Raw genomic sequence first — 24264 nt, 5'->3', positions numbered from 1 at the left:
AGCATGCTTTCAAAAGAGGAGTAGGAGGAGGAGAAAAAACTGCACAATCTGAATATGTGCCACTTCAGTCTTCTTCTTCTCCTTCTCTGCATTTCTGATGTGTTTTCCAGCAATCACGAGTGCTTTTCTTAACTCCTTTCACATGCATTTCACTGTGTGTGGAATTGTTTGCACTTCCTGCAGACGTGATTATCCTTTCAGCGGTGCATCGACGGCGTTTCGGAATGTGAAATAGCACGATCCCGTGTGAAACAGCCTTGAACAGAGTCTTCCGCCGAACGGCTTCTGACAAGTAACTTGCGTGAAAATCAAAGTGCAAACAAAGCTGTGTTTCAGAACAAATACCACCCCCAATAAAACTCAGCTGCTCCAAATTCTAAAACAAACTGCATATATAGTCATGACACGGCAACCCATATTGTGCACGTATAATGAGATTGAGACAGTTGAATTCATTGCTCTGGCTGAAGTGACTGTTGGCGTGCAGCTTACACCGGCGATGGAATAAAACAAGATCAGACAAATCTGCTGCTAAATATATTCCATTTCATCCACAGCCTGAGCAGCCTGAGCTCAGGTTAAGTTACAGTGTGTGGTCTGCAAGGTGAAACACATGGCAGGAGTCCCAAGACGCACAGCCTCACGCTTCTTATTATCAGTCCTTGTCTGCTGTTGGTGCATGTGCACGGTTGATGCAAACTCCAGCCAGCAAAGCCTCCGAAGGTTGACAATAAGGCCGGAACACACACTGGAAATCTTTCTCTCCCCTCATACTCACCCAGATATAAAACAACGCGTTCAAAAACTGAAAAGTGGTCACACGGAACAATTCACGTTACAACCTCATCTCTTTTCACATCACACGTACTCGCACGCTTTATAATTGCACGTCCCCCATTTAGATCAGCGCCTGCCGCTTTGTCGGGGAATCCATTCCTGTCACACCGCGCATGTGTAGATCTAAAATTACAATGATTTTAATCAAGCAGTGCTTTTACTCCTTTTTTATTTTATTTCATAAGAGCAGTGAAATCGGCAGTCTAGAAATGTTTCTTCAGGATGAATTTTGCCACCGGAATATGTATACGGAAGGATTTACAATGTGTCAGAATGATAAAACATGATTAGTTTCAGAGAAGCCGTGACACCATGAATAGCTTCTTCTTTTTTTCTTTTTTTTTTTTTTGCAGTGTAATAAATGATTCACTGCAGTTTATTTATCACGTGGTGTCTTGTCATATGAAAATGACTAACTGGCTCTTTTTGATGTTTCCTTTCACCCCCTATCAGACATCGTTTCATTTCCGTGTGCTGCTTTTTTATATTTCACGCATAGCTATGAAATCACAGGCATGTGTGAGTGTGAGACGCACTGTATAATATCATCTGATGTTGTGGACATTTATTTGAAGCTCTGCATGAAGAACGACCATGAGCAACAAACACTACTTTGATTCATGAAGGTCATATTGAAGCACGTTTGTACAGTATGTTGGCAGCAGGATAGTTAATTATAAAATGGATTTAACTCAAACAATGCCAGCTGAAATAGTTTTTAATATTACTTATAATTTATAACAATAATGCATACTGAAACCTTCAATACAATCTCATACATTTTTCCATGTTATAAAACCACTTATCTGCCATTATCTTAACAAACCGAGCCATCAAACTAAATGTGAACTCAAACTGTAAAACAAATATTCTCCTCCCTAAAAGGAAAATAAGGATTGCCCACAACATGACACAAATGTGCAATGGAGGGATTGGATCTCATGCTCCCCCAATATCCAGTCCAGTAATTTTGGCCAATCAAATCAAAATATTGAAGTGATATAGAATATAATACAGACTATTAGAATGAACTGAAAGTGGCATTGTTTACCTTCAAATACACAGCGCTTCACTTTATCCACATTTTGTGATGTTACAGCCTTATTTCAAAATCGATGAATTTTTTTCCCCAAAATTCTACACACAATACCCCATAATGACAATGTGAAAAAAATTGTTATTATTATTATTATTATTGCAAATGTATTAAAAATTGAAAAAAACCTAAGAAATCACATGTGCATAAGTATTAACAGCCTTTGCCATGAAGCTCAAACATTGAGCTCAGGTGCATCCTGTCCTTGAGATGTTTCTACAGTCTAATTAGAGTCTACCTGGGGAAAATTCAGTCGATTGGACATGATTTGAAAAGGCACACACCTGTCTATATATAAAGTCCCACAGTTGACAGTACATGTCAGAGCACAAACCAAGCATGAAGTCAAAGGAATTGTCTCGAGTACAGAAACATTTCTGCTGCTTTGAAGGACCCAATGAGCACAGTGGTCTGCATCATCTGTAAATGGAAGAAGTTCAGATCCACTAGGACTCTTCCTAGAGCTGGCCGCCCGTGTAAACTGAGCAATAGATGGAGAAGGACCTTAGTCAGGGAGGTGACCAAGAACCTGATGGTCACTGTGTCAGAGCTCCAGCATTCCTGGAGAGAGAAGAACCTTCCAGAAGGACAACCATCTCTGCAGCAATCCACCAATCAAGACTGTATGGTAGAGTGACCAGTCAGAAGCCACTCCTTAGTAAAAGGCACATGGCAGCCCCCCTGGAGTTTGCCAAAAGGCACCTGAAGGACTCTCAGACCATGAGAAACAAAATTCTCTGGTCTTATGAGACAAAGATTGAACTCTTTGGTGTGAATGCCAGGAATGTTCTTTGGAGGAAACCAGGCACCATCCCTACAGTGAAGCATGTTGGTGGCAGCATCATGCTGTGGAGATGTTTTTCAGTGGCAGGAACTGGGAGACTAGTCAGGATTGAGGGAAAGATGAATGCAGCAATGTACAGAGACATCCTGGAAGAAAACCTGCTCCAGAGCGCTCTTGACATCAGAATGAGGAGAAGGTTCATCTTTCAGCAGGACAATGACCCTAAACACACAGCCAAGATATCAAAGGAGTAGCTTCAGAACAGCTCTGTGAATGTCCTTGAGTGGCCCAGCCAGAGCCCAGACCTGAATCCGATTGAACATCTCTGGAGAGATCTGAAAATGGCTGTGCACCGACACTCCCCAACCAACCTGATTGAGCTTGAGAGGTGCTGCAAAGAGGAATGGACAAAACTGTCCAAAGGTGCAACAGGCTTGTAGCATCATATTCAAGAAAACTTGAGGCTGTAATTGCTGTCAAAGGTGTATCAAGAAAGCATTGAGCAAAAGCAATACTTTTTTTATTTTAATAAATTTGTAAACATTTCAAAAAGCTTTCTCATGTTGTCATTGTGGGGAATTGTGTGTAGAATTTTGAAGAAAAATATGAATTTCATCCATTTTGGAATAAAGCTGTAACATAAAATTTGGAGAAAGTGAAATGGTGTGAATACTTTATGGATGCACTGTACACTACCAGAACGTGCAACAAATATGAAGTGCAGAAGAAGATGCCCCCTTTTCTTAGCAAAGCACAAATTTCACACTCTAAAAGGGTATGACATTAAATGGACTCTATTTATGTAGCACTTTTCCATCTGAATTCAAAGCTCACTCACACACAGATGTGAGATTTCTGCCATGCAAAGTGCTCACTACACACCAGGAGCAACTCAGGGGTTAAGGACTTTGTTCAAGGGCTCTTAGTGACCATCGCCACCCCAACATTAATAACAAATTGTGAACTGAATGTAATGTTCACCAACAGCATTTCCTGTATATTCGTTTTGTGAATTGTTCTATAATTTGTTTGTACCATGGCCCAAGCAGATGGTCACTCCTTTGAGTCTGGTCTGCTTGAGGTTTCTTCCTCAGAGGGAGTTTTTCCTTACCACTGTTGCTCTGGGGGTTAGTAAGTTTAGACCTTACTTGTGTGAAGTGCCTTGAGGCAACTCTGTTGTGATTTGGCGCTATATAAATGAAAAGAAATTGAAACTGAAAATTCAAACTGGTAGCATTAAAATTCCAATTTTTAAACTTCTATTGCGCCAATTTGCAATGAGATCGCCTCAAGGCGCTTCACACAACACAATACCGAAAAACAGAGAAAACTGAATTAAAAAAATTAAAGAACACAATAAAAACAGAAAACCATAAAAAAGCACAAGAATAAAAACACATCATAACACAGTAAAACCAATGATAAAACAAGGAAAACAGATGGGTCTTTAAACTTGATTTAAAAGTCTCCACAGTATCCGAATGCTGTATACGAGGTATGTGAGAAAAGTATCCGACCTTATTATTTTTTTAAAAAACCATATGGATTTGAATCACGTGTGATTACATCAGCCAAGCTTGAACCCTCGTGGGCATGCAAGAGTTTTTTCACGTCTGTCGATGACGTCATTCGCCTGTGAGCACGCCTTGTGGAAGAAGTGGTCCAGCCCCCTCGTTGGAATTCCTTCGTCTGAGAAGTTGCTGAGAGACTGGCGCTGTGCTTGATCAAAATTTTTGAGGCGACGTTGTCATCCTGTTTCAAGCTGAAAACCTCCAAATTTAAGCCTCTGTTGACCCAGGACGTCGTGAGAGAACAGAGAACTTTCAGAAGAGGTCAGAATCAGCAGTTTATCCGGACATTCCACTGTTAAAGGAGATTTTTTTAATGAAAGACGTGCGGACGGATTGGCACGTCGGCTCACAGCCGGCGTGGCGCGCCCGCCACAGGAAAACACCTCCGTTGGAAGCCTTAAGGACAAGTTGGAACATGCCCTGCTGTTAAACAATTTCTCAGATACTCACTCAACTGAAAGCCGCCAAAAGCCGCCTGGATTTTACAAATGGTTATCAACACGGAGGTGTTGACACGGAGCGCTGCGCGACGTCCCGCTCCGTGGAAAGTCCTTACAGTGATAGAAACAATCCAAAATCTCTCATCAGCCGTTAAAATTTACACCGAAAACCAGCTGAATTTCTCGAATGGTGTCCAGTCGGATGTGCTTCACAGTTCTTGAAAAAATTTTGATCAAGCACAGCGCCAGTCTCTCAGCAACTTCTCAGACAATGAAACTCAGACGAGGGGGCTGGACCACTCCATCCACAAGGCGTGCTCACAGGCGAATGACGTCACCAACAGGCGTGAAAAAACTCACGCATGCGCACAAGAGTTCAAACTTGGCTGATGTAATCACACGTGATTCAAATCCATATAGTTTTTTAAAAAAAATAAAACTGTCGGTTTCTTTTCTAATAGACCTCGTATGTGCCGGGAGATCATTCCACAGCTGGGGCACGGTGGGGAACTACCGGACATGTCAGTTTTATTTTCACTTTCATTGCAAAGTTTAATGTTCCTGTGACCACTCTAGTGAAAGTCTTAATTGCGTTAACTTTTACTTTAAGAGCGTTCAAAAGACACGGCAAAACATGCTCATGTAAACTGATTTATGTATAATGTTAAAATCAAGCCATCGACCGGTTCATAGTACAATTAAATCAATTCAGGGGATGTAGTCATACCTTGACTTTATATCAATTTATCAACGTGTGTGTGTGTGTGTGTGTGTGTGTGGGTGTGTGTGTGTGTGTGTGTGTGTGTGTGTGTGGTGTGTGTGGTGTGTGTGTGTGTGTGTGTGTGTGTGTGTGTGTGTGATTCCATGTAAAATAATTGTGAAGCCTGGCACCTGTGCGTGCTCCCAGACTTGACTTGCTTTTTCCCACTCAGATACAAAAATGCAAACAGAGTGGGATTTTGTCCCTTTTGGAAACAAAATACAGCATGAGCACATATAAAATTAACATGTTGGAAATACGTTTTGACCTCTTATTTGACATATTATGAAACTTATTTTACAGCTTTCTAACCCCATTTAGCTTTCAGTGTGAGTCCATGTTTTAGTATTTCTCCTAAATTAAGTTCCTTTTCACTACATGACAAGGTCTTTTTAATTCTCTTTTACCTATCACAGGAAATATGGTGAGCAAGGAGGACACCCAATGCATTGTCCTCTCAAACTCAGAAGACGAATCAGATTCAGAGACAGCGCCATCGCACAGCCTTGATGCGGAGTGCGGAACAGAATCAGGCAAGCAGCAAGTAAAGAAGAGGAACAAAGCCTTACAAGTCCGTTTTAAGGATATCTGTGAAGCTCAGAATGAACACCGTGGAAGACGGTCCAGATCCATTTCCTGTAAAGTAACTCACAGAAAGTACATGACAATGCCTGCCAGGCGCTCCATCCCAAATGTCACCAAGAGTACTGGTGTCCAGACATCACCGGACCTCACCAAGAGATACAAAACATTTCCTTTTGAGAGAAAAAAGGGACATACTTTTAAACACACTGCATTGGTGGAGGACTATAGAGGACAAAACAATGGTTTTTTGAGTGATATAAAAGTTGGAGGGGAGGATGGACAAATAATTGGGGAGTCCTCTAAGTACAAGGGTAAGATTGTTGGACAAACAAAAGCATTGCTTCATCACACCGACGACAGCAGTGACACAGAGGATTTGCTTTCTAGTGCCAATTGTGTGGACGGACCATCATGTCCAGAGTCATCACATTTCACAGAAGAGTGCTGTCCAACCAGCCCTCCTTCCAAAAGTGAACCGGAAAATCAGGTTTCAGACAGCAGGGCCAAACATAAAGGATTATCCAAAGATGACATAGACCCTGGCACTTCCTCCAAGTGCCAACTGACAACTCAAAGGACACGGGCCCTGTTGCATGGAACTCATTAACACAGGAGGACACTCTGGCAAGCCCATCTGTGAGCAGTGAATGGAAGAAGGGCGCACAGTTAAATGAACAACATTCACAGACCCTACCCCACAGCGCCAAGTGCTCTGTACAGTCACAAGGGCAGTATCGGAGAAGGCACCTGTCCGCTTCATCAAAACTTCAGCAAACAGTTGGTCAGGATGAGAGTTTCCCTGTAGGAGTTACAGGAGCTTCAGGCAGGGGAAGCAGCCAGCAGATAAGACCCTCATCTGGAGACAAGGACATCAAAGCACAGCTGCAGGCCATGGAGAGCCTCATCATCTCCAGCCAGGAGATGATCAAGGTCCTTCTTGGAGTTATTCAGGAGCTGGAGAAGCGTGAAGCACAGAGAGAGGGGTGAGTACGATTAACTTTACATTATAAATGAAACGATGTCTGCACTGTTTCTGTGTGGGAAAAAAAATAAATAAATAAATAAAAAATATATATATATCACTCAACACATTATTGGTAATATCTTGCTGAATATCCTCTGTAACACTATGTATTTGTAACACTGAGGTTATGAAGCAAATCTGACTGCTCCTGAATGGATCTCACTCAAATTTGGCAGAGTGGCACTTTTTAGGTTTGTCCAGAACATACTTAATTTTCATCCCAATCCCACTGTAATAATTAAAGTTACAAGATTTTAAAAAGTATTTTTCTTAATTCGCAGACCTGCTCTAAATGTGCTGTACAGCTTCGCCTCAGCATGAACAAAACATTCCACTGGTTTCTTTTACTCAAGATTCAAAAGAACATTTCAACATATGCGGACGTGCATTTGATGTTTACTAATTACTGAAATAAAATGCACAGAATTTAGGTGGAAATGTGAAATTTTCAATTGAAGTATGTTGCATTTTCACATCACTGGTTTCGAGGGGTCAAATATAATAATAATAATAATAATAATAATAATACTAATAATAATAATATAATAATAATAATAATAAATTTAATAAAATAATTGTTTGTAATGTGCAATTACAACCAGGCACTGAAGCACTTTGCACTTAGCACTTGTCACGTTAATACAGTACTTTTGCACCTCAACACCCATCATAAACTCTTTTGGTTCCTCCACCCATCGGCTGCTTATTACCTATCAATTATTGTTACTTTGAATTGTAAATATTTGAATGTATATTCTGTTTTAATTGTTTTTCTGTCATGATTAATTTATTTTGGTATGTTGTGCGGTCTTAGTCTATTTCTATGTTACTGGGACTATGGATGGAAATTAGCATCCTGCAATAATCCAGCATATTTACATGTAACTATGTTCATAATATGCACTGTCCCATTTCAAATAAACATACATATTATTTGTTATAGTAAAAGCAAAGCGATCCACCTGGAGGTACCCATAGCAAAAAAATGTGATAAATTTCTCTAATTAAATGCAGTTTATGGTGACATAAATGGAGAAAAAGCTGGTTAGATTTTGCTCTGTATACCACTTAATTAATTGAGTGAATCTGTTATTTTATCGGAATAATTGAACTTCATTTTGCTGCCGATAGACTAACTGAATTGTCAATTAATCCGTTCAGCATTACAGCGGAGAACGATGCACCCTATTGTGGCTCTGGAACTTGTTTTAAGGGCCCAATTAGTGCAGCCTCATAATGCTTTGCCTTTCATCTCGAGCAAACTGTCTGCTGTAGTGCCTTTGCGGTGTTGTGTTCCATCACGATTATTAGAGAACTGCAGTCACAGCCTGCAAAGCCTGCCTTCCCCTGTACATTCCCAAACACACATCCCGTTTTTTCCATGGCTGAGCAGTCAAATAGCCTTCTTTAAAACCACACACTCAGATAAAGACAAAAAGCAACTAAAAGCCTTGCTGCACTCACCAGAGATAAAACGTGATTTTTCCAGTTTTTTTTTCCTACATGGAATCACAAGATGATCATGCCTAGATCCAGCTGGAGTGGGAATCCTGTATAGCAAAGAAGCTGTTAAATTTAAAGGAATTAACTGTGTTTCATAATTTAGATGATGCTGTGATCTTTGGGAATTTAATGAATTGTTTCTTTGCCATACATGAGAAGCTGAGTGAGGAATCAGAACATCTGAGGTTGCAATCTTTCTGGATCAAAACTAAGATCAAGGCTTTCAATGACTTCCTGGACTCAACCATCAAAAGTGTATTTGTATGTGTGAAAGTGTTGAACTTCATGTCCCTGGGCGCTCAAACCTTGAGATCAAGAGATGCCTAGGAAGAGCTTGTGGAGACATGAGGTTTCGAGGGGTGGATTGGGGATGCTGATACCTTTGCAGGAGAATGAAGGTTCTGGTGTGTTTCCTGTCCTATTGTATGGTGTGAGACGTGGATGCTAACCAGTGACCAAAGAAGACAACGACTTTAGTACTTTATCTCTTCAGAGGATTGTTAGGTACTCTGGACTACCTTTGATCAACTGAGCAGTTACTTTGACCCCACTGAGACTGGGGTTGTCTCAATCTGAATGGCGCTATTCTGATTTAAGACAGATTGTTTCTTGAGTGGGATTCGCCGCGGTTTGAATGCAAATGTGGTGAAAATCCATGTACAAATCCACAGTGCCCTCACCACTGAGTCAGTGCTCAGTGCGGCTGCAATGTCAGTGACGGCAAATAACCTTCTTTCTCTGCAGCATCTTCTCACCAAGAGAATCCACCGGGTGTATTCCCTTCCACGTGTCACACACACACACACACACACACACACACACACACACACACACACACACACACACACACACACACACACACACACACATACACACACAACATACACACACCGGTGCTCCCACATCCAAATCCACACACACTCACACATCCAGATCCACACACACTCCTGCACTCACGTGTCCAGATCTATACACACACACACACACACTGTCATGGCCTGATTCACACACACACATGCACAATCCTGCACTCTCACTTCCAAGTGCATGTCTTTCACCTTGTGCCAGATTGGATATGTGTGTAGGATGAGGTGGATTTGAAAGCAGGTCTGAATGCTGTCCAGCTACAAAGCAATCCGAATCGAATTCGGCTCGAAACAGATTGCCAAACCCGGTCTGCACAGGGCCTTAAGGAGACTCAGACTGGAACATCAGATGTAATATGGCTAACTACATATTATCCATACACAAGTGTCTCAGTTCTGAATACACCAGTGGGTCGGAGAAGATAAGCCGACTGCGCTCAGATAGATGGTTACTTTGATGGGTGGAGATGGACATTTGTCGGCTTTGGCATTTGGTTGGCTGGCCTTCCAAGACCTAAGCTGATTCCACGGTATGGTGGATGTGGCCAATCGTGGCACCAGCAGATGCTCACAGACCTGTCCAAATTTACATTACATTATTAAAATATGAGTCTTTTCTCTGGGGATTTTGGACATACTTTAAGTGGAAACATGAAAGTTTCATCTTGAACTAAAATCTATATATTTATCTATAACTAGACCTCCTTGTTTCACCCATAAATTGCAAGCTGTTAGATTTGTATGAACATAATAGCTTCAACATAAACACTACAAGTGAAACTAATTTGGCTGGCCTGTATGCAGGAGGGATGGAATGCAAACTGAGGATCTTTGCCTTCTGACTCAGCTCCGTCTTCACAATGACAATAGAAGCAATTGCCCACATCGGTAATGACGCCGCGCCAATCCAATCTGTCAGTCTGAAGCTCCATCGTTCACCTCACTCAAACAATAGATATTGAGTTACACTTTTACAAAACCATGTTTTTGATTGTAATTTATGCATGACCCACACACATTAAATGATCAGTCATGCTAGTTATAGTATCACAGAGATCATTACAACTCAAATCCAGGAATCTCTGCAGAACTGCGTTTGCATCATTTAAAAGTAACCCACACAGGATCACATGCAGTATGTATATGAAAAGATAAGATCATTATATATAATGTGTGTGGCTTGACCTGCTTATAACCTCCGTTCAGATGTTCTCTATAAGACGTAAAACATTATTTACTGCTCTGGAGACAGCACAGCAGGCAGATGATGATGGGAGTGGGACATATCCCAAGACAGCTGACACGAGTTAAAAAAAAAAAAAAAACTGAATCTGTGTCAAAAATTCAGATTCAGCATCAGCAGTACATATATGGAGGTATTCCGTATGTCGCTGCTGAATCATGCAATTTTTAAAAAGCCTATTTATGTGCATAATGCATGCAGGGCTTGATTATACGTGCAGGTTACTACGAAGGAAAAGCCATACTGTACAGGCAGGCGCGGTCCCGTGCTTGAGTTTACTGTCCTTGCTCGCAGCTGTTCAAAGCGCCTTTATTTGAGAACAGGGCAGGAGGATGAACTTGTTGACCCTGAAGCTTCCTGTCAGTTTTCGATTCACACCGAGGCTTTTCTGTCTCGTCCAGCAAGGTCACCTCTTGTGTCATAGTGAACTGTTGAGGTCCAGCTTCTCCATGTCATCCATCATGGCTGGGTGGGGGCGGCTGTGACAGCAAGTCATTACCTCTGCTGCTCTACGGAGCTGCAGCCAGTCATGCTCACAGCAATGCTGCTTCACATCACAATGCATACTGGAAGATCTGATCATCGTCTGTTGTACGTTCATTGCAAAATGAGTCCCGGTTGACACATAAGTCCTCTGCCGTACCCCAAGAGGTGATCTAAAGTCAATCCTCTGTAAAAGTCCTTCAGCATAAAAATTTTTTTACACCTAAAGTGTAGACAACAGAGCCTTGGGGAAATGTACCATAAAGAGAATAGACACAGTTTGTCATGTTGATTTATTTTTGCATTGTCGATGTCTTTTATGTTTGAAGAAAATAAGGCTTGGTGCAAAACAAGAAAACGATGTACAGAACAGTAAAGAATGTAAAGATGTTGATTTTCTTTTTATTACAGGTGAAATATGCAGAGTTTATTTGCTACATACTGCCTAGTAAGAAGAGATAGAGAGCATACATCTTTTTACCTAATGTATTTTCTGGATTATAAGGGGTTTTTGTTTGTTTGTGTTTGTTTGCAGTTTCGGATGTCCGGCCATTTGTAATCTGTTGGGATTTATATTCCAAAATATAATACACAAATATGTAATATAATAACAAATATAATAGTATTTGTTATTAATAATAATTATTAGAACTATATCTATGATAACAACAACAACATAAATGCAAACAAGAAAAATTATACATACATATATATATACACACACACACACACACACACACACACATGGGGGGTGGGGGGGTGGGTGGTATGTGTGTTCTTCAACCTTGGGTCCTCTGCCAGAGGCCTGGGAGTTTGACGGTTTGGCGCAGCAGTAGCTTACCTGTTCCTGGGACTGCACTCTTCTGGACAGAGACCTCTGATGTTGTGGCTGGAATCTGCTGGAGACACTCCAAGTGCTTGTTACAGCTCCTAGTGCTCCTATTACCACTGGGACCAGTTTTAGACTTTGCCTTCCACATCCATTCCACCTTGGTATATTCCGCTCTTGATGGTGACTTGGGTGATTGCCTTGGAGTTGGCCTCAAGTGACGTCTTCCACAGTCCCACTGAGATCCTGATGAAGGTTATCAGTGCACTGTTAGCCTGTATAGTGCCAAGCACGCCACTAGCCATGTGTGATGGCATTGACTCACAGGCCTTCCTGTAGTCAATCCGGCTGTGCTCAGGTTGGTCTGCCTGGTCTTCAAGTCCTGGTGTACTGCTCTGTCAACCAGTAGCTGGTGCTTTGACCCTCTGGTATTGTTTCTAATACCCTTCTGAGCTGTGCTCATGTGTTGACTCATGTGTCTATTCAACCCGGTTGATATGATGCCCAATAGGCACACACATGATCTGTCTATCTATCTATCTTGCTTCACAGTTGGGATGGTTTTCTTGGGGTTGTTCTCATACTCTAACCATGGTAAGTGGAGTTGATTCCAAAAAGCTCTATTCTGGTCTCATCTGACCACATGACCTTCTCCCATGCCTCCTCTGGATCATCCAGCTGGTCACTGGTGAACTTGAAATGGGCCTGGACATGTGCTGGCTTGAGCAGGGGGACCTTGCTGCCCTGCAGGATTTTAAACCAAGACAGCATCATGTGTTACTAATGTAATCCTTTGTGACTGTGGTTCCCAGCTCTCTTCAGGTCATTGACCAGGTCCTCCTGTATAGTTCTGAGCTTTCTCAGAATCATCCTTACCCCACAAAGTGAGATCTTGCATGGAATCCCAGACCGAGGGAGATTGACAGTCATCTTGTGTTTCTTCCACTTTCGAATATATAATCATGACAGTTGTTGTCTTCTACCAAGCTGCTTGCCTGTTGTCCTGTAGTCCATCCCAGCCTTGTGCAGGTCTATAGTTTTGTCCCTGGTGTCCTTAGACAGCTCTTTGGTCTTGGCTATGGTGGACAGGTTGGAGTGTGATTGATTGAGTGTGTAAACAGGTGTCTTTTATACAGGTAACAAGTTCAAACAGGTGCAATTAATACAGGTAAAGAGTGCAGAATAAGAGGGCTTCTTAAAGAAAAATTAACAGGTCTGTTTGAGCCAGAATTTAGGGCTGGTTGGTAGGGGATCAAATACTTATTTCATGGAATAAAATGCAAATTAATTATTTAAAAATCATACAATGTGATTTTCTGGATTTTTTTTTTTTTTTTTTTTTTTTTGAAGTGTACCTATGATAAGAATTACAGACCTCTCCATTCTTTGTAGGTGGGGAAACCTGCAAAACTGACAGGGGGTCAAATACTTATTTTCCCCACTGTATACGGCTCTCTCCACATACACGGTATTGGTATATCACACATACAGCACAAACCAGCTGAGTCCAATCACTTCAGAGCAAACTGACCTATCTGTTTGCATATTACATTGATGTGTAACCCACGGCAACCTTCCTTGGAGAAAATAATGGCCATCTTGCTAAATGTATACACAGAACCAGCATTGGTAAGGGGGCAGTTTTTCATGGGTGGGGACTTTTTGCCTAGAACGTATGTTGTGTATGCATGCAGAGCTTAGGGCCCCTTCACACATAGCACAAATAAGTAGGAATCAGGGCAATCATGGTGAACAGCCGAATGAGTGCACCCCAAAAAGATCAAACCAGACTTTGGGAGGAACACATGGTCGGGCAGGTGTGAACAATCCCGCCTGCAATGGTTTCATGCACGTTTGTGCACATGCAGTGAACACAGTGCGAGCAGCTGGAGTGTGTGGAACCACATTGTGCTGCTGCTGTGGAAATAAAAATAAAAACTACACACCATAAAAAAAAACACACTGCAATGTCCAATATTTAATCCTTCTTATCAAGCAGACAACAAGTATGATCCCTCTGTGCCTCTGTATACGACTCATGGTCACAGACGTACAGTTATGAAATAACATGAATGAAGCAGTGCGCTCTCATTATGTCTTTTTATGTCCAGCTGGGTATATAAATAATTACTACAATCACCGGACACTGATAGATTAGATATTGGCGTATAATTAGTGAGAATCACTGGGTTGATATAAATGATAAATCAAAGGGACCAATTCAGTTAAATAACCCCAGTTAAATAAAAAAATAAATGCCACTTGCGGGATTTGAACCTGCAATTTACAAAAGCTCTGATTAACCGACAGAAACCTACAATCACTGTGTTATAACAGGACCGTAAAATGCCTAAAACCAACAAGGAGATCAACATATTTAATTTTTAAAAAGAAATTAGATGATGTAGAGGAAGAGGAAGTTTTCATCGTCTTTAATTATGGCAAAAAAGCACCGTAATAACTGACAACACAGTGTTTGCTACAGCATATTTTTGGTGATACATGACTGAAAGTGGCGTATTTGTCGCACTGTTGGCTTGTCATAGTCCTGCGGCACACCGATCACAGGACATGCATGTTCTGTCAGACAGACATGACATTCAGACCACCTGCCTGCGTGTGTCCACATGGTCTGATGGTCTGTTTCACCGAGGACAGCCTGTCAGTGTTTGCGCTGTGCACGCACTCCAGCCGTTGCAAAAGTGATATATGTTTTATGTATTTCCACGTGACAACAGCAAGCACACACTCATGCATCACGGACAGTTATAAGGACATGTTCATCAAAACACGGTACGTGTTCTACAGCTGTGACATCCAGGACCAGAGATCTCAATAGCTGCTGCTGTTGGCAGACAGCAGCAGCTGTTGTTCAGTGCAAAGACCAAAGTGTCACTCTCTGTTTCTGTGTTATATGATCATTTGTTGTTGTTTTTTTTAGATATTTTGGCATGTAATTGTGTATGTAGTTATTGTAGTAGTTTGACCACATTACATCCATTTTGGCATCCCTTCACTGGCTTCCTGTCCCAGTGAGATCAGATTTAAGGTTCTGCTACTACGTACTGTATAAAATTGTTCACGCACTGGTACCTCCCTACCTAGCTGACCTAATTAAACCTTATGTACCGGCCCAGGCTTTGCGTTCTCAGGGTGCAGGACTACTTAGTGTCCCTAGGGTGAATAACAAGTCTGCAGGTCACAGAGCTTTCTCTTATCGTGCCCCTGTTCTGTGGAATGATCTCCCTGCGTCAATAAAACAGTCAGATTCTGTGGAGACTTTCAAGTCCAGACTTAAGACACACTTATTTTCCTTTTTGTATGGCTAGCATACTGGTATAGGTTTTTTTTTTACGCTTTTTACTCTTTTAATTCATTTTATTAGGAAACGGAGTGTGCTGTGGCCTCAACTTTACCTAAATTCTGGGTCTTTTAGTGAAGCTTAGGGCTACTGGCCGGCGATCACCTTCCACAATTCTTCTGTAAAGTTTCCAAATGTAAACCATGAGTATCTCTCAGATTCACTCAGTCTATCTTGATATAATGACATGCGCTGGTGTTTTCATTCACCCCTTCCTCAAATTTATTTGTCCTTTCTGAGCGGATTAAAGCCGTCAATGAATCATCAATGTTTCATTGAAAAGCCTCTGCCCGCCCTTACTCAACTTAACTCATAAGGTGAAACATTTGTTGTTTAAAAATAAGTTTTGCATTTTAACTGTACATTGTGCTACTTTTTTTTTTTTGTAATATTTACATTTTCACACCTATTAGCTTCAGACACTGGTTCAGCCGCTGCTGATAAAGTTGATAAATTTATTCAGTGATCTTTTTAGTGACATGAAGTTCTTGTTTCTTTTTTATTTTATTCCTCTTTTCAGCACCTGACAGGTATTTGCCAAAGTGCTCTCTCTTCTCTCTTTCACAGCAGTGATCTTCTCCCCTTCTTATTCTTTGTAGTGAGCAGTGAGATGGAACAAACATTGTAATATTGAGGGAGAAACTGTATTTTTTTTTTAAGATTCTTTCCATGGGAACTTGACCAGGGATATCAGTTCAGTACCACGCTGAGTGAAGAACAGTCAGTAAATTAATAAAATATACATATTGCCTATATAAAAACTGCAGGCCAGATGTGAGGTCTGTGAGATGGAAAGGCATCACACAGTGATTTGTATATCTGTAGACATAAGACTTTGGTATTATTGGTCAAATTAGATTAGCTTACAAAACGTAAAGACATAATGATGCACATTTTAACCCTTTAAAGTGACGGCTGGACAACAGTAAAAAAAACAAAGTACTGCTAAAATCTGTAGAATTTTAAAATGCAATTATGTTTCAAAAAGGTATAGCTTGGACTATCTATTGCCAAATGTTATTGTGTTATGAGATTATGACAGTTTGTGAAAGGGTCAGAAAATTAAATTTCAGAGAGAGCTAATACAGTTAAAATTTGCATAGTTTTGTCTGGTCACCAATGTAACAGGTAACCAAAGTCCATAGGCACTGTATGGTGGCAGCTCTTGTCTTGTTCTATATCTCATCCCTAGGTTTTGCAGTTGCAGTCACCATATGTTCCATGTAGTTAGAGATTTTTAAGGCCTATTTCCTTGGGCAGTATTGGTGGTGTTGGGGTGTGTGTGAAGAGGGTGGGGATTACGACAAATATACTGTCCATACAAATAATAGAGGTCCAAAGTGAGCTTCTTTGTAGTGGCATAACTCTGCTGTAACACCAATGTAAATAAAAACAGTATAAACCAGGTGTAGGAAGATTTGTGCAAAGTAAGCTGAAATTACACCAACAATCTGATGGTTGGCATAATAAATATATATAAATAACTGACCAAACACAAAATGACCATTTTGAAACGACAGGGTAGAACCAGCTTGAGTGTTTTCTTGGATACGTGATGTGATTTCGGAGCTTGACACCCCTAGGAGACTATATAAACATGGTGAAGTTACACTGTGTTATGATGTAACGTAATTTATATGGCCCAAAGTTTATCACTATTACCAACTATCAGAAAATCAATAATATGTAAGACGTAGCAACAGAGGCACTGCGACTTCAAATGAAATCAATATTTCATTCAAGGGATTTTAGAGTTCTCCCAAGAAATTTAGAGTATGATGGTGCTGTACCTCTGGGGAGGATACACTAAGCTACTGTGATAAACTGAGCCTGTCACCTGGACTCACCAATCTGGACAATAGTTGTGTGTAGTGCAACAGGAAATCTAAGATGACATATGTAAATCTTACTAGTTCAACCATTAATTGACATCAGCTTATACCAAAATTGGAGGAACTTTAATTTTTGATCCCTCTGCAAACTGAAATTGGAGGTTGTACCCATTTTTTTTCCAAGTCATAGATAGTCTAAACTATACCTTTTTGGAATCCTTATGAGAATATGGATAATGTGGTATACAACATGACTGGAGCAATTTTACATTTAAATGTAAATAAATGGATGGATTACTTGTGTAAACTTTTATTGGCCCCGACAAGACAAGTTGACCAAATGTAAGTATTGCTTCTCTCTTTTGTTCTTGATCACTTATACACTATGATCTTTTTTATCCACAGGCTCTCTTACAGAACGGGACAAGACACAGCAAACTGTGACACTTGTCGAAACAGCGCATTCATCATCTACAGGTAAGTCTGTTTCAGTGCAAGTGCTGTTAGTGTCGCATGACACCACATTTTCTATGGTATTATTATATCACTTTTTTCTACAACAGATCATGAAATTTTGATGTATTCTGAAAAGCTTTGTGGAATAAGCAGTCATCCACAGCAATAGAATTTTTTTTTTTTCCCTGTAGCAGTGTGAGGACTGATGGTTTCATGAGAACATGTCAAACCCTGGATTAACTGAGCACTCTCTTACAATTGCAGAATTGTGGTAATTACTTTAATTGTGGTTTTGACAAATCACTGCGTGTATGTCAAAGTATTTGATGGCGTCAGTGCTGCAAATTTCCAGATATTTCCTGAGCTAGAGGGAAACAGGTATAGAGCACATTCATATGAAACAGTTGAATAATCCTTTCAAACTAAATTCATGCTGTTCAACAATTCAACCTCCTGCTACCGCCTGTGTTTGCGAAAACAAGAAAGCAGTTATTTTTAGAATGCTTTCAAACTCCTTAAACACATGTGGTGTGGCGGTTTGCAGTCGTGTTCATGTTGGCAAGAATGAAATCCATTTTAAAACCTCAGATCATATTAAGAGATGTTCCTCTGCTGGTAACAGTGTGGGGCTTGGAGAGCAAAAATGTAGTTGAGTGTGAGTGAATCAGCCTATCCCAGCCAGCGTGTATGGACGATAAATGATATCATCTCGTAACTCACCAAATTAAAAGAGTACAGAATGAGGATGAATTGATTAGCTCATTGTTAATGTTGATGTATGAGGTCAATCCCAAATGCAACTTTGTTTTATCGATGTAACATTAAATAGACGTGTCTGCTGGATGTTAGCGAATGTTGGATAGATTATGAACAATTACAAACAGTAGTCCTGCTTCACGTGAGTGTCACCAAGCAAGCTAGCAACCACTTTCAGCTAGCAAGCGCGGGGAGACACATGATGCCCACTATAGGAATGTAAAAACAGGATTAAACAATAGATAGAATGTTCGGCTGGGGATTATACCAACAATTTTCATCAGAACTGTGAATTACTGATGGCAAACAAGAAGCACTGCTCAGAATGGTTCAAAACCTTTGATGCAGCTGTATTTCAAAATATTGTTCTGGAAATTCAAATCAAAAGGAAGCCATGTTGTGCTGTGCTAAATGGGGACCATTCAGTCAACAAATGTTTTGAAAGAAATGTTTAAAAATTTTTTGGTTGATTTGTGCCATTTGGTCCCTGACACATAAACCAGCAAAATAAATGAGCTCAAAAGCAGTATTTTGATTCATAAATAGCACTTAAAGCTGCAGTGTATAGGATTGGGGGGTGTTTATCAGCAGAAATGGAATATAACATTCACAACCACCTGTTCATTAATGTATGAGACAATGTTGCACACCTGTGTTAATACTGTTACTCAAAAGGGACCTACTCCTACTTTTGCATTTTGCAGTTTTGGCGTGAAGAAAAAGAAAAGGAATTAGTGGTTGTTCTCCTACACGCTGTCTTTTGGTTACTATTTAAGGCTAACAAGTTTGACAATCCTCATTTTTATGAAACTGAAGATCATACATATTGCGTATCTTATGAGAGAAGGCAAAGTAGTATGAATCACCATCATCAACACATGAAAGGAAACCACATCATGGCTGATTGGTGGCAAAATGCAATCTGCAACCTCACCACTAGAAGTCACTAAATCCTGCACATTGTTGCTTTAAGTAACAATAGGAAAAAAGAACTAAAAGCTGCATTTTTGCCAGAAAGGCTGCAGTGCACAAACATTGCTTGTTTGCTGAAGTGATTATTTTACGCAGAGAAGGGATCTGGTTTATTTACCACGTTTGCTTTATGCTTTTATATTCCCCATTACATGATGAAACTAACCAGAATTAAACTGCGCCATAATAAGATCAGCTAAATGTAATTCTTGCACAAAAAGAATGCAGAGAAAATAAAAGCATACGGCAAGATTAGATTGCATTGCAGTGGGTGTTTAGCCAAAGAAATGAGCACGTCTCCTGTAATGCTTATAATGAACTGAATACACCACTCTTGAAAATTGGAGCATTTATATCACAGGCAATAACACTGAATGGCAAATAATTCAGCATCCTGCAGCTTTGCACACTCTAAAGGTATAAAGAGTTTAAAATGCTAAACACAACATGCCACCACTCATTTAGCATGCCAAGGTCCGACAGCTGTTATGGTGTTTGAACTTAAATAATTATTCGAGTGCAAAACGCTGCATGATAGTCTGAATTTTCAAACTTTAATTATGCACGGTTGCTGTGCACATAGTGTGTCAGGTGTTATGTCATCACACCTGCATCTGTATGTGTGCATGTGGAAACATATTTGTGAACACAGTTTAACCACAATACTGGATAGATATTTCATTCTTATTTCATGGCAACCAGCTGGGGAAGATGGTTACATTTTGCAGTTCTTTGGTGCTTTTATAGGTAGGCGCAGAGCTACGTCACATCCGGTTAGCAGCGTGACTGCAACAAATGGGATTTGTTCTCAGCGGTTTATTTTCAGCAGCTCTGCCTTTGCTAGCCAACAAGGGGGAGAACTTCCAGGCTGCATGCGCAGTAAATGCCTGGCTGTCCACGGAGGTCTATTGCTTTATTTATAAGGTCAAAGTCATAACTCGTTGGAGAAATCCAAGCAGTAAGCTTCAACGGTTCTAAATGTGGCACACTCGGAACAAGAAGAAGTTGCAGTTCCTTGGCTGGCCACTTGAGGCAGCCAGCAAAAATGATCAGGTTCCCAGTGAAGTCCAAGTTGAAATATTCCATTTTAGAGCAGCTATTCACCCTATTGAGATATCCCATAATTCCTTGTGCGCCAGAGAGGTGCTGCAATCAAAACAACATGGAGAAACCACATGATGACAATTGCAAATTAACATTATACTACCAAAATGTAATTTTTTTACGCCTTTCATAACATTTATAAGAGACTGCATGCATGAGACCCCTGAACACTTGCTAAAATAAATATTTGTGTCTGCTACCTTAAACCTGTGTGGAACGTCTTAAACGAATTTCAGACATCTTATATATATATATATATATATATATATATATATATATATATATATATATATATATATATATATATATATATATATATATATATTACTCTGGAGCCAACATGACAAATGGCGTTTTAAAGGACAATAAGCAGGGCGTTAAAGAGCAAACTTCACTTTCCCCCAGAATTACATGAACAGAAGTGATCGCAGCTCACAGCAATTCCCATTGAAAATAACAGAGAAATCACTTAAGATTCTTGCATGTTTACATAAAACAATCAATAACAACATCTAAAAACCCAGATAATATATTCACAAGAGTTTTAGGCACAATATACAAAGAGTTTTACCTTGGGATGCTGATGTCATTGTCTGTGTGCAGCAGTTAAATTGCATTATTTGACCGTCTCTATGCTGTCGACATCTCACTGTGCGGCCATCTCTCTGAGATTTGAAACTTCAATAGGACGAATACACATTTATTGTTGTTTTTTCTATAGCTAGTTTCTCCCTCCATAAAAGTCTTAGTTCAAGACATAGTAAGCAATAAACGTATGCATAATTAGGACTTGGCCACATTGAGCTTGTGTGTTGTCGCTGAGCCAAGAGCTGTAAGAGCCAAGAACAGCTAGCACCTAGTCACTGTAGCTGCTACCTGCTGTGGAGGACCATGTCTGTCTTTTTTTAGAACATTTTCTTGCAGATATCTGTAATAATGTGGCTGTTGTGTGGTGAATTCTCCTAATGGATCATCTAAGATGTCTGTGCTCCAGTATTGGTATCAAATGAAATGATTACGTTATTTAATGTTGTATGGTAATGCTGTTAGCAGTGTTAGGAGCTATTAGTAGCTCCTAAAAGTACTGAGGAAATAAAACAGGGGCCTCATGTACAAGCGTGCTTATGCACAAAAACCTGGTGTACGTCTGTCTCCATGCCAACGTTCAAATGTATCAAAAGTGAATTGACCATGGAAATGTGTGGTGCGTCACACAAAAGCCCATAAGTGTTTTGTTTGGACACGGAAACAGATTTATCACATGATTTGTTACGTTAGAGCTTAACAGTCCCATAGAGGGGTGGAGTGTTGGTCGCACAGTGTGTGATGAAAGAGTCCTGAACAGTTCTTTGAGTCCCACCACCTAAGCTAACAGGCTGAGTTTGGGTGTTTATTAAATCATATTTTTGGGGACTGCGCGGTGGTTCTCCTAACTGCGCACTGGCATTAAAAAGGAGCAACAAAAACACAGAATACAACCAAGCTACAAACATTCAGACTGGCCAAGTCGTTACCACGGTGGTTACAACAACAAACTGGTGATGAGTTAAGAGTAGAGGTGGGCGGATCGATCCTAATATCAATAATATTGATACCAATGCTGGTATTGATATTGAACGATCCTCGTGTAAGAAGATCGATACTCAAGCTTTTTTTTTCTGCTGTGCACGCAGATTCAGCAAAGTCTACGCTCTGTTTGTAAGAGCAGCGCTACGCTGTGTCGCACAACACGGAGCAGTGCACCCTTGTATTGTGGTTTGTCAGCCCTCTACCTCAGGAGATTTTGTTTTAAGTTGTGTTGAGTGATTTTTTTTTAAACAAAACCTTTTTTAGACCAAGCAGAGGGAAAAAAATATGGACTCACTCAATTCTGAGGAATAAATTATGGAATCACCCTGTAAATTTTCATCCCCAAAACTAACACCTGCATCAAATCAGATCTGCTCGTTAGTCTGCATCTAAAAAGGAGTGAGCACACCTTGGAGAGCAGTTGCACCAAGTGGACTGACAGGAATCATGGCTTCAACACGAGGATTATCAAACTCTTAAAAGAGGGTAAATCATCATGCAATGTTGCAAAAGATGTTGGTTGTCACAGTCAGCTGTGTCTAAACTCTGGACCAAATACAAACAACATGGGAAGGTTGTTAAAGGCAAACATACTGGTAGACCAAGGAAGACATCAAAGCATCAAGACAGAAAACTTAAAGCAATATGTCTCAAAAATTGAAAATGCACAACAAAACAAATGAGGAACGAATGGGAGGAAACTGGAGTCAACGTCTGTGACCGAACTGTAAGAAACCGCCTAAAGGAAATGGGATTTACATACAGAAAAGCTAAACGAAAGAGATCATTAACACCTAAACAGAAAAAAACAAGGTTACAATGGGCTAAGGAAAAGCAATCGTGGACTGTGGATGACTGGATAAAAGTCATATTCAGAGATGAATCTCGAATCTGCATTGGGCAAGGTGATGATGCTGGAACTATTGTTTGGTGCCGTTCCAATAAGATTTATAAAGATGACTGCCTGAAGAGAACATGTAAATTTCCACAGTCATTGATGATATGGGGCTGCATGTCAGGTAAAGGCACTGGGGAGATGGCTGTCATTACATCATCAATAAATGCACAAGTTTACGTTGATATTTTGGACACTTTTCTTATCCCATCAATTGAAAGCATGTTTGGGGATGATGAAATCATTTTTCAAGATGATAATGCATCTTGCCATAGAGCAAAAACTGTGAAAACATTCCTTGCAAAAAGACACATAGGGTCAATGTCATGGCCTGCAAATAGTCCGGATCTTAATCCAAATGAAAATCTTTGGTGGAAGTTGAAGAAAATGGTCCATGACAAGGCTCCAACCTGCAAAGCTGATCTGGCAACAGCAATCAGAGAAAGTTGGAGCCAGATTGATGAAGAGTACTGTTTGTCACTCATTAAGTCCATGCCTCAGAGACTGCAAGCTGTTATAAAAGCCAGCGGTGGTGCAACAAAATACTAGTGATGTGTTGGAGCGTTCTTTTGTTTTTCATGATTCCATAATTTTTTCCTCAGAATTGAGTGATTCCATATTTTTTTTCCCTCTGCTTGGTCTAAAAAAGTAACCGTTACTTACTGCCACAATTTTTTTTCTTGATTTCTTATAGTGTTTCTTAAAGCCAGAAAGTTGCCATTTGACTTTAGTTTTGTGTCATGTCTGTGATCTGCTTTTTTCTACAAAATTAACAACTGAATGAACATCCTCCGAGGCCGGTGATTCCATAATTTTTGCCAGGGGTTGTATATGTGCTCCTACTGATCAACAAGGCCTGTTCATTGATTAACTATCAAGTGTTTGTGTCTCACAGAAGCTTTCAGCTGATCAGGGTAGATGTGCTATTCAGAAAATGAGCTCCACATCCACATCTTTCACTTTATTCTCTGTCCGAATTGTGGATAAATGCAGCAGTTGCAGAGATTTTCTGTTTCTCAGAGCGGCTGCACATGCATAGGTAACGTAACTTAAAACAAGCAAGAACCTCTCTCCAGGAGGAACAAAAGTCCCGGAGTGTGATTTAATTCCGCTGATCTTATCTTGATGGGACAATGCCAATTCTGCGTGTCAGTGAAGCAACCTGACTTAATTAAGGAACTGGGAACAATTTCTGATGGAAAACGCTGTCGCTGAAACAACAGGATGGGAAATCACAATGAAGATGCACCCTGTTGAGTATTAATAAAGCAGATTATTATTCCAGCTATGCTTGGTGT

The 24264-nt window shown here is 40.3% G+C and overlaps 1 protein-coding gene across 1 annotated transcript in view; it reads left to right on the top strand.

Moving 5' to 3' along the window:
* The window catches only part of LOC117523584 (inhibitory synaptic factor 2A-like), an 86375-nt gene that overhangs the window by 9104 nt on the left and 53007 nt on the right, over positions 1–24264 (top strand). The window contains 3 exon segments of the mRNA XM_034185145.1: positions 5905–6633; positions 6636–7056; positions 17620–17691. Coding sequence (XP_034041036.1) covers positions 5910–6633; positions 6636–7056; positions 17620–17691 — 1217 coding nt within the window. The 5' untranslated portion in view covers positions 5905–5909.

This window comes from Thalassophryne amazonica, chromosome 13 (assembly GCF_902500255.1).
Source record: "Thalassophryne amazonica chromosome 13, fThaAma1.1, whole genome shotgun sequence".
In the NCBI taxonomy this organism is placed as follows: Eukaryota; Metazoa; Chordata; class Actinopteri; order Batrachoidiformes; family Batrachoididae; genus Thalassophryne; species Thalassophryne amazonica.
The sequence above is the reverse complement of the archived record's forward strand: the minus strand, read 5'-3'. Positions and strand labels throughout refer to the sequence as shown.